Source organism: Elaeis guineensis, chromosome 5, assembly GCF_000442705.2.
Source record: "Elaeis guineensis isolate ETL-2024a chromosome 5, EG11, whole genome shotgun sequence".
Classification (NCBI taxonomy): Eukaryota; Viridiplantae; Streptophyta; class Magnoliopsida; order Arecales; family Arecaceae; genus Elaeis; species Elaeis guineensis.
The window spans coordinates 6,091,651-6,104,095 of record NC_025997.2 but is presented as its reverse complement, the minus strand read 5'-3'; the positions used below and the strand labels follow the sequence as shown (position 1 = coordinate 6,104,095).

The 12,445-nt window shown below is 36.0% G+C and overlaps 1 protein-coding gene across 1 annotated transcript; it reads left to right on the top strand.

Annotated features, from left to right (window-relative positions):
* Nucleotides 1-1,739: 1,739 nt before the first annotated feature.
* LOC105044588 (acyl-coenzyme A oxidase 4, peroxisomal) lies at nucleotides 1,740-11,328 on the top strand. The gene is given in 15 exon segments (XM_010922524.4): nucleotides 1,740-1,906; nucleotides 3,431-3,535; nucleotides 5,894-5,926; nucleotides 5,929-5,999; nucleotides 7,282-7,359; nucleotides 7,434-7,557; nucleotides 7,682-7,755; nucleotides 7,832-7,891; nucleotides 8,040-8,149; nucleotides 8,400-8,559; nucleotides 9,490-9,566; nucleotides 9,637-9,808; nucleotides 9,905-9,914; nucleotides 9,917-9,996; nucleotides 11,007-11,328. Coding segments are annotated over 15 exon segments (1,311 nt in total). The 5' UTR covers nucleotides 1,740-1,881; the 3' UTR covers nucleotides 11,139-11,328.
* The last annotated feature ends 1,117 nt before the right edge of the window (nucleotides 11,329-12,445 follow it).

Here is a 12,445-nt window from a genome sequence, read left to right as displayed (position 1 = left end):
GTTAACAAGCAATAGTAACATGAAAACATTGCACAAAACAATAAAAGAAAAGGTTAGACAAAATACTCCATTCTTTCTGTATTCTCCTTTTTTTTTTTCTTTTGCATTATTCCTTTTTGATCTTCTTCCTCCTTTCTTACAGTACTAATATTAATTTTTTCCTTTTTGAGCCTCCTTTGTTCTTTTATTTTTTTCCTTTTGAAACCCCTCTTGATCCTACTGTCTGTGAATATTGTAAACCAGGATGAGCACAACTCCAACAACATAAATTCTAGCCACTTGATGTACAATGCATAAGACCAGAAGTGGTAACAGCATATAGAAGCAAACCAACAAAAAATCTAGCTTCAGATCGAGAATGATGATAAGAAAATTTGGCAGCTGATGATTTTTGTTTAAATGTTAGATGCCATGCCTAGGGAAACCAACTGAATAGACACCAGCAAGCAAAATACGAGCAAATGAAGGGTGCAGATGCAATTGGTCAGTCGAAATAAATAGATCATCCATGAAAGCATAGTTAGCAATCTAATCAACAGCTTAGTTTCCCTCTCTATAGATATGAGACAAGAAAAAGTTGTGGAGGGAGTCCAACTAGAGGCATATATCCTTCATCCAAGGAGATTGGGATAACTGATTTGCCGGCAAATGTTGGCTGTATGTTCTTTAGTTAGGATGTTTGGAGCTGAAATCCGTACCATGAGTTGATTTCTTAGTGGTCTTCTTTAGTTTTCTAAAATAATCTTTCTTTCATCTCACGCTACATATTGATTCTTGAGATGAGATTGTTCTCAATTAGTGTTTTCTTCAGATTCCAATCAATTTGGATTTTATTCTCGCCTTTTGTTTAATCTTTTTGGCTAGTGATTTGTGTGTTATTAGGCTCATTATTTTCTGCTCCTCTTTACTTTTTTGCTCTATTCTTGATGGTTTGCTTAGCCTCCTAATATAATTTGATGTGGAAAATTATAGCAAGAATCATTCCATAAGCAAAGCTTTTTGGGATAAAATTATTTTCAAGATAAACAGATAAAATAGATCGGATTAGATTAGATAAATAAATAGATTAAATAGATCCAATTGAATTATCTATTTACTATATAGGACAAGTTCAGACTTCAAAATCTGACTTATTTAATCAACATGTCAGATTTCGATTTGAAATTTTCTCAACCAATCTGCATCTGACCCAATCCATTTATAATCTAACGCAATCTAATTGATCCCTAGCAGCAATACATGGATATTACGTATATCATGCATCCAACTGTTTTGGATATTAGCTGAGGGTTTTGCGTCGTTGAAACGGACACATGTATCACATAGTTGTGGAACCAACTGTTTTGAAAGTGACTAATAGCTTTTAACCCAACCAAACACATCCAAAATGCATGGAAATGACTTGTTATACTACAATTAAACATTCAAAAGCATGAAATCGCCTTTCGGCATCATTACCATCTCAGCAAACTAAATAGCAGAAAGCTGTTTCACAGTGAGCAAACAACCATTTATAGGCAATCACTCGCTGAACAGCCCAAGCCCAAAGCTGCTTGACCTCATAAGATATTAGAGAAATATAGACCATCATCAAATCTACCAAGAAGTGGGAGTGGGTCCTGCGTCTCGGTCGCGTTTGTCACACGGAAGGTCCAGGATAAGCTTGAGAGGGAACGCGGCACGAGCGTTGACGTCCCATGCCGTTTGATGTCGTCATCGCGCCCTTCGACGTCCTCAAACTCCGTGCCCAATTCCCACCCCCCCGGGGACCCTTTCTTAAATCCTTCCGCGACATCCTCCTCCTCCTCCTGCTCCTCTCCCCAGTCTAATTAAGCCCTAGATCGAGATCTTGGTCTTCGATATATCCTCCTAGCTCCGTCCATGGCCACCTCGACTCCGAAACATGGTCAGCCGTTCTTTACTTTCATAAGAATCATTTCTCTTGCCATCATTGATACCTGAGCCTTCATTGCTTGTTTTATTTTTTTGTAAGATTTTTATTTGCTTGCGATTTCGATCGGTTACTATCGAATGATTTTTGTTAATAGATATCGTTTAATTGGAAAGTACAGGTACTGGATTATATATCTTTCATGTATTTATAGACATTAAGTGGGAAAGTGTTCTTTGTTGACGGGCTTTGGGAGGCATTCAGGTATTCGTTTTTTGGGAAGAAAACGTGTAATAGAATCGATTTTAGCCAAGAAAATACTTCTTCGTCTTTTTTTTTTTTTTTTTTTTTTTTTGGGGGGGATAAGGAAGGAGGCACATTCGCCAAAAACAATTAATGTTTTTTTTTTTGAGGAAAAAAATCAATTAATGACTGGAGGAACCATTTCTGCTCTTCTGGCCTGGTTTACTGGATTTTTTTAAAGTACTAAGATGGTACCAGAACACTGGTAAAGGCGATCGATAGGACAAGGGGAGTTCATGGCGGAACACTTAATGCGATGTAATGGTGCATCAGCAAAATGCAAGTATTGGCTACCTAGCCAATGTCGTGCTGACGCAAAGTCATGCCACATCGGTTGTCCTGTTAAAATCGTCCCATTAAATGGTCCAAAAAGAATTCCTCACCCTATTACAAACAAATCCTTGAGCGAGTTAAAAGTAAAAGCCCTGTGGTGCAAGTTTAAAGGAGGACTGCGAATGCTTTTATTTAGGTTAACTAATGGAAGGTTCTAAATGATTATGAAAGGGATTGCAATGGCACTATACAGATGGTTCAAGCTGATTATGAAAGGGATTGCAATGGCACTATGCAGCTTGGTCTCTGGAACATTGCTTGATTTCTTCTGATCAAAGTGATATAAATGATTGAGTGGTGTCTACTAATTGAAATTCAAAGGAATGCTACGGTGTTGGCAGTTATACTTGTTAGAGAGGGGCCAGAGAAGAGAAAAATAGAAAGTCTCTACCACAAACATAGATCTGCATCTTTTCAAAATTAAGAAGATTGTCCTCTCTTTCTTTCTTTCTTTCTTTTCTCTACATGCAATTCAACCTTAATTAGCTTGCCTCTACCCATCAAAAAGACAGTTTTCACAAATTTATTCTCAAGATAAAAAAATAAAAACAAATGCGACAAGCTGATTGATGACGTGGTTGTCCCATGCACAAACATCAAGTGATTCCTGTGTGTGGCCATGAACATGAGTCCCCAATCTGACCAAAAATGTTATATCATCATGCATGAAGTTAGACTATGTCGGATTCTAGGACATTGTAGCTATGTGATCATTTTTATTTGGTGTCACCATGTTTCTTTCTAATCAAAAAAGAAGGTCAAATATGTGATGGTCAATTCGTAGTAAAGTTATGATATTGTTTTATGATATAATATTTGAGGGACCAAGCTACTGATCCATGTATAATCAGGCAAATGAAGAGTTGTTTTTTTTTTTTTTTTTTTTTGAAACTCACACATCAGGTGATCATTTCAAGGGAGTTATGGGTTCGCATATTGGATTGCCAGCACTAGATATCTCTGCTGCATTTCCTCAGGCAACACCTGCATCAATTTTTCCTCCATCAGGTAAGATTGGTGATTGTCAATAGTTTATGCTAATTACTAACAATTATGATTGTCACTTATCAGCATTATCAACACATAATAATTGATATGTGGATGTTAGCATGACTCTCTTTATGCTGTTCTATTCCAATTGTAAATCCTACTTTAAAAGTAAGTCTTATTTTTTGAGATGGTTAATGAAATGTGAAGTTTCATGTCATGGTCAAGGTCAAAAGTTGACTTTTTCCTGCAAATACTTTTTGCCTATGAAATGGCAACCATAGTCACACTTTTTTTTTTTTTTTGCATGTTCTTAGAAGCAAGATTACCATAACTATAATATTCACTGCCTCACCTCTACCAATGTTTCAGACCATAGATAAAGATTAAATGAAATTTTAAGAATGCATTAACGGATTATTGGCGATTGCATGTAAGGGTCCGTTGTGTTATTTGGCAAATTCATTTAAAGGGGGGTGTTTGGATTTTGTTATACATTTGTATAAACTCTTGTTTGTGAGTGGGAAATGTAATTTAAGCCTTCAATTCATTTAAGGAGAGGAATGAAGGAGGAGGAATTGAAGGAAGCTGCATAACCTACAGCACCAAGATTCTCAAGTTACTGGAGATCACCCTCAAAAGGGAACTAGTTATCCTTTATATGTGTATTGGTTGAGATTCCAACCAGCCAGAAACTGAGATTGCATGGCAACCTCATTTGGTCGTAGGTCAAAATTGGCCCAAATCAAGTTGAATTGTTTTTTGTGGCCCAATTTCAAATAATTTTGAACGACTCTGAAGCTCAACTAGGTTCAATTCCTTCATAACCCTCCCCTCCCCTCTTCTGATCCTCCTTGCCTCTCATGACTCCTCTCCTCTCTCATGATTCGCCTCTCTAGGGTTCAGGTTTCATGGCTGCCACTACCACCAATGATAATGATGATGATAATCACCGTCTCTTTTTCTCTCTCTCTCGCCTGCCACCGCCTTTTTCTCTTTCTTCTCATCACCTCTCTACCACTACTGCAGATGACAGCGATGGGTATTGGTCGGGGGTGCTTCTGTCCCACCCTTCCTCCCTCTCTCTACCCATCTCTCCTCTCTCCCCCTCCCATTTTTCCCTTTCCTTGGTTCCTTGGATCTATATGGTATGGTACCGTACCAAACTATTAGTCGGCCTATATGATCCCTGGTACTAGGTCTGTGACCCTTGCTTGGAACGAATTAAATCCATTTAAAAAAATCTTTCTTCCCCAATCAAGGTATACCATCAACAGCCTTCCTCCCACTCAAGATTTGATCTGGAACTCTTCTCATAAAATAGCAAAAAACTAACTGATAATGCATACAATTGAGATAAATACTAGGTAGCTTCTCTATTAAGCCCAAATAAATACTAGCATTTTTTTTTCTTTTGAGACAATATTATTCTGACTAAATTATGTTGGCTTAATAGGAATTTCATTTGACATATATAGGTTGAGATAGTCTCCAAAAAGCAGTACCTTTTTGGGTCTCATATTCAGTTCAAGAATTGAAAATAATTTTGTTTTTGTCCATGTCTTCTTTTGGTAAAACGTGTGACATGATTACATGAATCATAGTTGTCTACCTTCAGCCACTGACCTTATTTTATGTAAGATGGTGTGGTTTTTCGAGTCCTAACCCACATCTGTTCGGTCTCTCATTCTCATACAACCGTCACTTAAATGAGACTTGAACATAATATGGGAGTTGGGAAAACCAAAATCCTGCAATATTTTGCCCCCAGCATACACATGGCAAGACGCTACCATGCTGCTATATTAAGACAAACCTCAAATTTTGCAGGATTTATGTGATAGTTACATGATGGGCTTCATTCTTTCCCAGAGTTGACTTGGCCAAGAATTAGCCATCAATCCACAGATGGTTGATGCCAGGAGCTAATGATCTGGTCAAGAATTAGACATTTAATGCTCATTTAATAACCCATACACTCAAGTCATATCGATGAGATAAGGCCTGCCAAATTAGATTTCATATTACATCACATTGTTTTTCCTCATTGATGATCACTTTGTAATATTTGATCTTTTTCCCCGCATGCATTTTATTGGGGAATGATACAAGAAGCAAGGGTCAACACAACAAACTAGGAATTATGTTGAAATACATTGATCTCAATGAGTTTATGATAACTCCTAGACTTATGTGAAACTGATGTTTTGGGTGACTTTATACTACTAGATCAAATGAGAAAGCCACTATCCTTTATTTAGAAGGGCGTATCACTTCGATAAACTTTTCAAAAGGAAATAGATTTTATCAACATTTTGTGTTTCACTCTCTTATTTAACTTCATGCTAACATATTCGGCTTACAATATCTTATTTGCAGCATCAGATTATTACCAGTTTGATGACCTATTGAGTCTGAAGAAAAGGCTTTGAGGAGAAAAGTCCGAGAGGTCATGGAAAAAGAAGTCGCTCCCATAATGGCCGGAGTAATTTTCTTCTTTTCATGCATTTTCCTAAGTACCAACTGCAGTTTTCCTAGGACAACATTCATCAAACCTTATATGCTGTCCTAGAGATTTTTCCACTTCTATGTTTTCTGACCTCATTCAGGCTACTGTTTTCACACTATTTACATAAATGCAGACGCACATGGATTTGAATGCTAATAACACCCGTATAAACCTTCTTTTGTGAATCTAGATCTGGTAATTCATGGTAATATTAAAATCAAGAAACTTTTGTTGCTTCCGCAACCAACATGCACATTGTTTTGAAATATGCTTATGGGACGGTCCAATATCTTAGAATCTCCTTTCTTTGGCCTATTACTTTCAAGGACAGTTCTAAAGTAATTCTATCAGGCTATTTCATTCTGTAACTGAATCCACCTCATTGAACGATATGTCAAATTAGAAGGGCATAGTCATTCCCATAGAAAGTCTGGAAAAAACACCATTCTAGACTACCTGAAGCCTTTATCATATCAAACATTAACTGTCATTTTGATGGGAAAGTTGGCACTCAAAACATCAAAGTGAACAAAGATTGTGATATAATGTTTTGCAGGATGACTGAATTGAGCTTGTAGATATGTAATGATGCATCAATAATCATATTTTGCTGATACTGATGGCTTTTTGGCCTTTCCCGATCCAACTAAGGTGGTCGATACCTTGTGACTACAATTTTCTTGTAAAAATTTAGTCCATGAGTTTCTGAAATTATATAATATCATCTAGAATCGTTTAAAACATCAGGATAAAGTAACCAAGAACGACATTGATGACCGCCATGAAAAGATGCTTCAGAGTACAGTTGAAAATTCTTGCATTGGGTGCAACTGGTTGTGAGTTTGTTTTGTTTGACATTTATTATTGCACTCTGTTTAGTTTCATCTTGTAAAGGAAAAGCATATTTCACTCACTTTAGTTATATCATGAAAAGTTGTGTTGCGTTTTTCAACTGTGTGATAAACCCAAACATAAGTTATGTGGTCTTGCTTCCTATAGCTAAAAGGTGCCTGACTTATTGCTTTATCAGCACTTTGCTTTACTTTAGTTAATTGTATCGAGCTCTTGATGTGTTGCATACAGTCATCTTAAGTTCTTAACACATTTATGCAAGCTTGAGGGAATGGTTGCTGACTTGCTGTTTTAATATTTCTTGCTTAATTGTTTATCTCAATGTCTAAGCTCTCGCATTGTAAGACACCTTTTTCTGGTGCTGGTGCTTCCATATTTGTGATCAGTACAAGCTTTGTTTCTTCAGTATTGGGAGAAGGCAGAGTTTCCTTTTCATGTAATTCCTAAGCTCGCTACCTTGAGTCTTGCTGGAGGAACTATAAAGGTACTATTCTATGTCCATTGTTGACTGAGGTTTCAAACCGTGTAGAAAGGCAATTTATACATTGTTCTTCACAGGGTTATGGGTGCCCAGGGCTCTCTATTACCGGAAGTGCTATTGCTACAGCAGAAGTTGCCAGAGTAGATGCAAGCTGTTCGACCTTTATTTTGGTGCATTCTTCCTTGGCAATGCTTACTATTGGTAAAATTCCAGTTTGCTATTTCAGATTTTATGGCCATTGTTTAGTTTCATGAGGATGTTGAGGAACAAATTTTGAAAACTGAGTTTTGCCTTGACATCTCTTGTTCCTTTTTGTCAAGAACAGCATTGTGTGGGTCAGAGGCACAAAAGCAGAAATACTTACCGTCATTAGCTCAGTTGCATACTGTTGCTTGCTGGGTAAGTGTAAAATAGTTATTTAATATGTTCAGTGAGAATCAGTTTGGTTTTCTATTAATCGAGTTATATATCACAGGCTTTGACTGAGCCGGACTATGGAAGTGATGCAAGCTCCTTGAGAACCATTGCAACAAAGGTTTGATACTTAAGTATTATATTGACAAGTTGCACTAACTTATACCAGATAAGATCTTTTATGAAGTACTTGCAACATGCTTTTGTTCTTTATTATGCAATTTGAATTGTGTGGTATTTGTGGTTTGCCAATTCCCGTGGTGGAACAGGTCACAGGAGGTTGGATAATAGATGGCCAAAAACGATGGATCGGGAACAGTACTTTCGCTGATGTATTAGTTATTTTTGCTAGAAACACAAGTACCAACCAGATAAATGGGTAAATTGTACTGCACTTACTATATATTTTAATCATGTGAGTGCCTCCAAAGTTTCCAGTTGAGTGCCTGCTGCGGTGAAACAAAGGAGCTCTTGATTTTTTTTTTTTTTTTTTTGTGCAAAAAATTTTTGGAGTTCAAACATGGTATCCTGTATTAAGGAACTGAAACACTTTGGTATGCCCATTTTTTTTTATTTTTTTATTTTTTTATTTTTTGTTGAAATGCTACAGCTTCTTTTCCTGCTTCCAGTTTTATTGTGAAGAAAGATGCCCCTGGATTGAGGGTCACAAAAATTGAAAACAAAATCGGTCTGAGGATTGTTCAGAATGGTGATATTCTCTTTAAGAAAGTATTTGTTCCTGATGAAGACAGGTTGCCAGGCGTTAATTCTTTCCAGGATACAAACAAGGTATTCTGAAACATGATTTATGTTCTGGCTTGTTTTGGTTGATAATTAAATGGTATGACTCCATCGAGGCCTTCCTCTGGAGCCTAGTATGACCTTTCTTTCTAGTTTAACTAAAGAGAAGTAGCAGATATGGTTAGTTTCTAAATTGTATTTCTCTTACAACTATTGTTCACCAAAAGAAAGAAAAAGATGATGGGAATAATGATTTAACTCATACCTGAATTAAAAGTGAATTCTTGTTCTTCATACACTTGTTGAAAATATATCTATATGCTTTTCCTGCATCGTCTATTTTTTGTATACATAACTGAGGCCTCATTTAGAGCTTTCAGGTGATATTCAGTAAGCTTTGATCCCTGAATTTGTAATCAAATCAGCAGATTTGCCTTTTGTAACAAGTCTGAGTGGAGTTACGTTCTTTTCCATCTTTAATGCCCATCTCATGGGTGACGATTTTGTAGCATAGTATAGGCTTGAAGACACCTAATATTCGGATGCCCACTAAGCCAAATATAAATAAGGCTTGCATGATGACTAATCAGAATCTTCTCTGACATACAAACATTTTCATTTTAATTTTATTAAAGAAGATTGAATGATTGCAGTCTAGGATGTGAATTCTTCTTTTTGTTTGATTGATAGGATGGGAATTTATATGTAGAAAAAAAGGCTTTGATGACCAAATATATATCAAGGAAAATTAATAGTTATGGTGAAGTAAGCAATGGATTTTATCAGTTCAGTTTGTCAACATCAAAGTTTGTCCATGCCAAAATGGCTTATCCCCACCTTTTTTTTCATAAATTTTTCTCTTTTTTTCTCCATGTATGTCCTCTTGTGCTTTTGACCCAGAAATTGCATGTCGTTTTCAATATCTGTAAATAAGAATTTATGCTACTTGGAGCGCTTATATCTGCTTGCTTGAAGCAGGTCCTTGCTGTTTCACGTGTTATGGTTGCATGGCAACCTATTGGCATATCAATGGGTGTGTTCGATATGTGCCACAGGTATAACAACATGAATTGGTGTCTGCATGTCTTATATGCATGGTACATTCTAACAGGTCAGATGAAATAGGTACCTGAAAGAGAGGAAACAGTTTGGAGCACCATTGGCAGCATTCCAGATTAACCAAGAAAAGCTTGTTCGCATGCTTGGTAATATTCAAGCAATGCTTCTTGTAGGTTGGCGCTTATGCAAATTGTACGAATCTGGCAAGATGACTCCAGGTCATGCTAGCATGGGAAAGGTTGCATATGAGCAAGGCACTTCTTTCTGTTATTGTTGTTATTAGAACTGATTTCCTTAACAATCGTCACCTGAATCATGCACTATTGTTCTTCAGGCATGGACTTCCTTAAAGGCAAGGAGACTGTCTCTCTTGGTCGAGAATTACTTGGTGGAAATGGAATCTTGGCTGATTTTCTAGTGGCTAAGGTACGGCGAGTTCTTGTCTACAGTTTTCTCATCTCTCTGTTTTTTTTAAAAAAATTTGAATCTTACATCATCAGTGGTTCACACCAATTAATGTACCTTCTGCCTTTATTACCAAAACAATGTAGCATCTACTTTCAATCTTTGCATTTTGCGTGTTCAGGAAATTTAAGTGCATGAAACCTCTTAAACTGAAGGCGAAAACAAGGAAATTTTAAAAGAATATCTTGGACCATCTAAATATCAGGAAACTGTTTCTAAAAAATATACAAATTCATTCATAATGCCTTTCCTGTATCTCCTTGTCATAGGAAGGCACATAATTTTTGGGAAACAAAAATATGCTAAATTAGCCATAATTATCTATAAGTTTCTGTTTTCTTCTATTGAAGAATGTAATTTTTAATTGCAAAAATTATACTTAACATCTTCATGATCTCCATTTGCTCCTATGAAGTATTGGCATTCCATTTTAAAGATATATCTGGAATTATGTTTGGTGTACAATCTTTTGTCTGCAGTTTAGCTCCTCAAGGACACAGCTTGATGAGATATGGTGCTTTCAGTTTTTTTTTGAAAAGAAAACAACTGAAAAATAGTTCAGAAATTATATAGGGTCAAATTATTAAACTACATATCATCGACCTCGGAGGGATGGTTCCTTGTGAATCCATACTACCATATATCACTCATTATCAGATATATGGACCAATCATTGGATGAAAGATGGAGGTATGGGGTTTTGTGACGAACTATGCATAGCTATTTATCGTCTTGTCCTCTTCTGGTGGTTGATTAAGCCTTAAAACCAGTTGAGAATAAATTCATGGGCAGGACTTACTTGTGGGAGCTTTCATATCTATGTATCACTACTCTCTTAAAATTTTAGTTTGTTCCTAGCCACCTAGCCAACACACATTGAAATCCTTTTGTTGCCGTTGGGACTGTCATCAACAAAGATATGACTAAGCTGCATCCGAACATTACTTGATTCCTAGAATCTGTTGTTTCAGGCATTCTGTGATCTGGAGCCTATTTTCTCGTATGAAGGCACCTACGATATCAACTGTTTGGTGACAGCTAGAGAAATCACAGGGTTTGCAAGCTTTAAACCTGCTGCGCTGGGAAAGGCAAGTCGGCTTTAAATTGAGTGGTATGAATGCATACAAACCTTAATTTCCGTTATAATCCAGCAAACAAACCATACTGGATGATAATACCAGGCGTGGGCCATAGGGTCGATGATGGCTACTGAAACATTGTAGATGCAACTGGTTTCAACAACAGGATAGCGTTGTGTGAATAAGATCAGTCCAAAATTTATGTTCCGTTAAATTTGTTATATTAGTTTTGATTTTTCTGCTATTATATCACCCATATTTTTATTCTTGGTTCTATAATAACACAGCTTATGGTTTGAAAAAAAAATAATTCATATGATTTTCAAGTGGTGGTTAATAAAAATGGAATTTCAGCTCACTTTTTTACTGAATTTAAAAAAGGAAAAATCATCGAATGCAAATTCTGAAGTTTGAATTATCGATGCAAAATAGCAGGGTGTATCACTAATGACCCAAAATGAACTAGGGGTCAGGAGTTGGATAGGAGATTCAAGTAAAGCTTAAAAAGAAGGGGTGGACTTGTAAGCCCCACTTTTATTTGAAGATCCATGTGGATATTTATCGAATGGTAAATATACATAAATATCTGGATATGGTCAAATTTAGATACGAGAAATTCTTTGTGCACCACGAGCGATGTAGAAAATTCGATGCGAGTGTTTCACTTGTCAATTGATCCACATAGACATTATTTTTTAACGCGTATTTAATATTTGTAGATGATTTTTTTATTTAAAAATTTTATATGGTGAAAATATTTATTTTTAAAAAAAATTATGATATTCTGTAGCATAATATATTTAGAATGTCATAATATGGTTTAAGATATCGGATTTTTTTATCAAATTATTTTCTAACGTATATTTAATGTTGTAGGTCGGTTTTTTCATTTGAAAATTTTGAATGATGAAAATACTTCGATTTTTAAAAAAAAATTATGACGCATATTATGAACATAGTATGTCATAATATGGAGTAGAATGTCATAATTTTTTTAAAGGACGGACATTTTCGTGATACAAAATTTTTAAATAAAAAATCGATCTGCAGACATTAAATGCGTGTTGAAAGTGTAACTACGTGGATCAATTGGATGAGGCGGTGACTTATGTTGGATTTTTACACCGTCTGTGGTGCACAAAAATTTTGCATTTAGATATAGGATCAAAAACAGTTTAGCCCAAAGAAATATGACCAATGGAAATATAAAAATTTCAAGGGTCTGTTTGGATGGTTGGGTCCAAAATTCTATCAATTCATGGTAATCATAAAAATATTGGGTTATAAGTAGATCAGGTCTTATATTTATAAGTATTGAGATTATTTTTGAG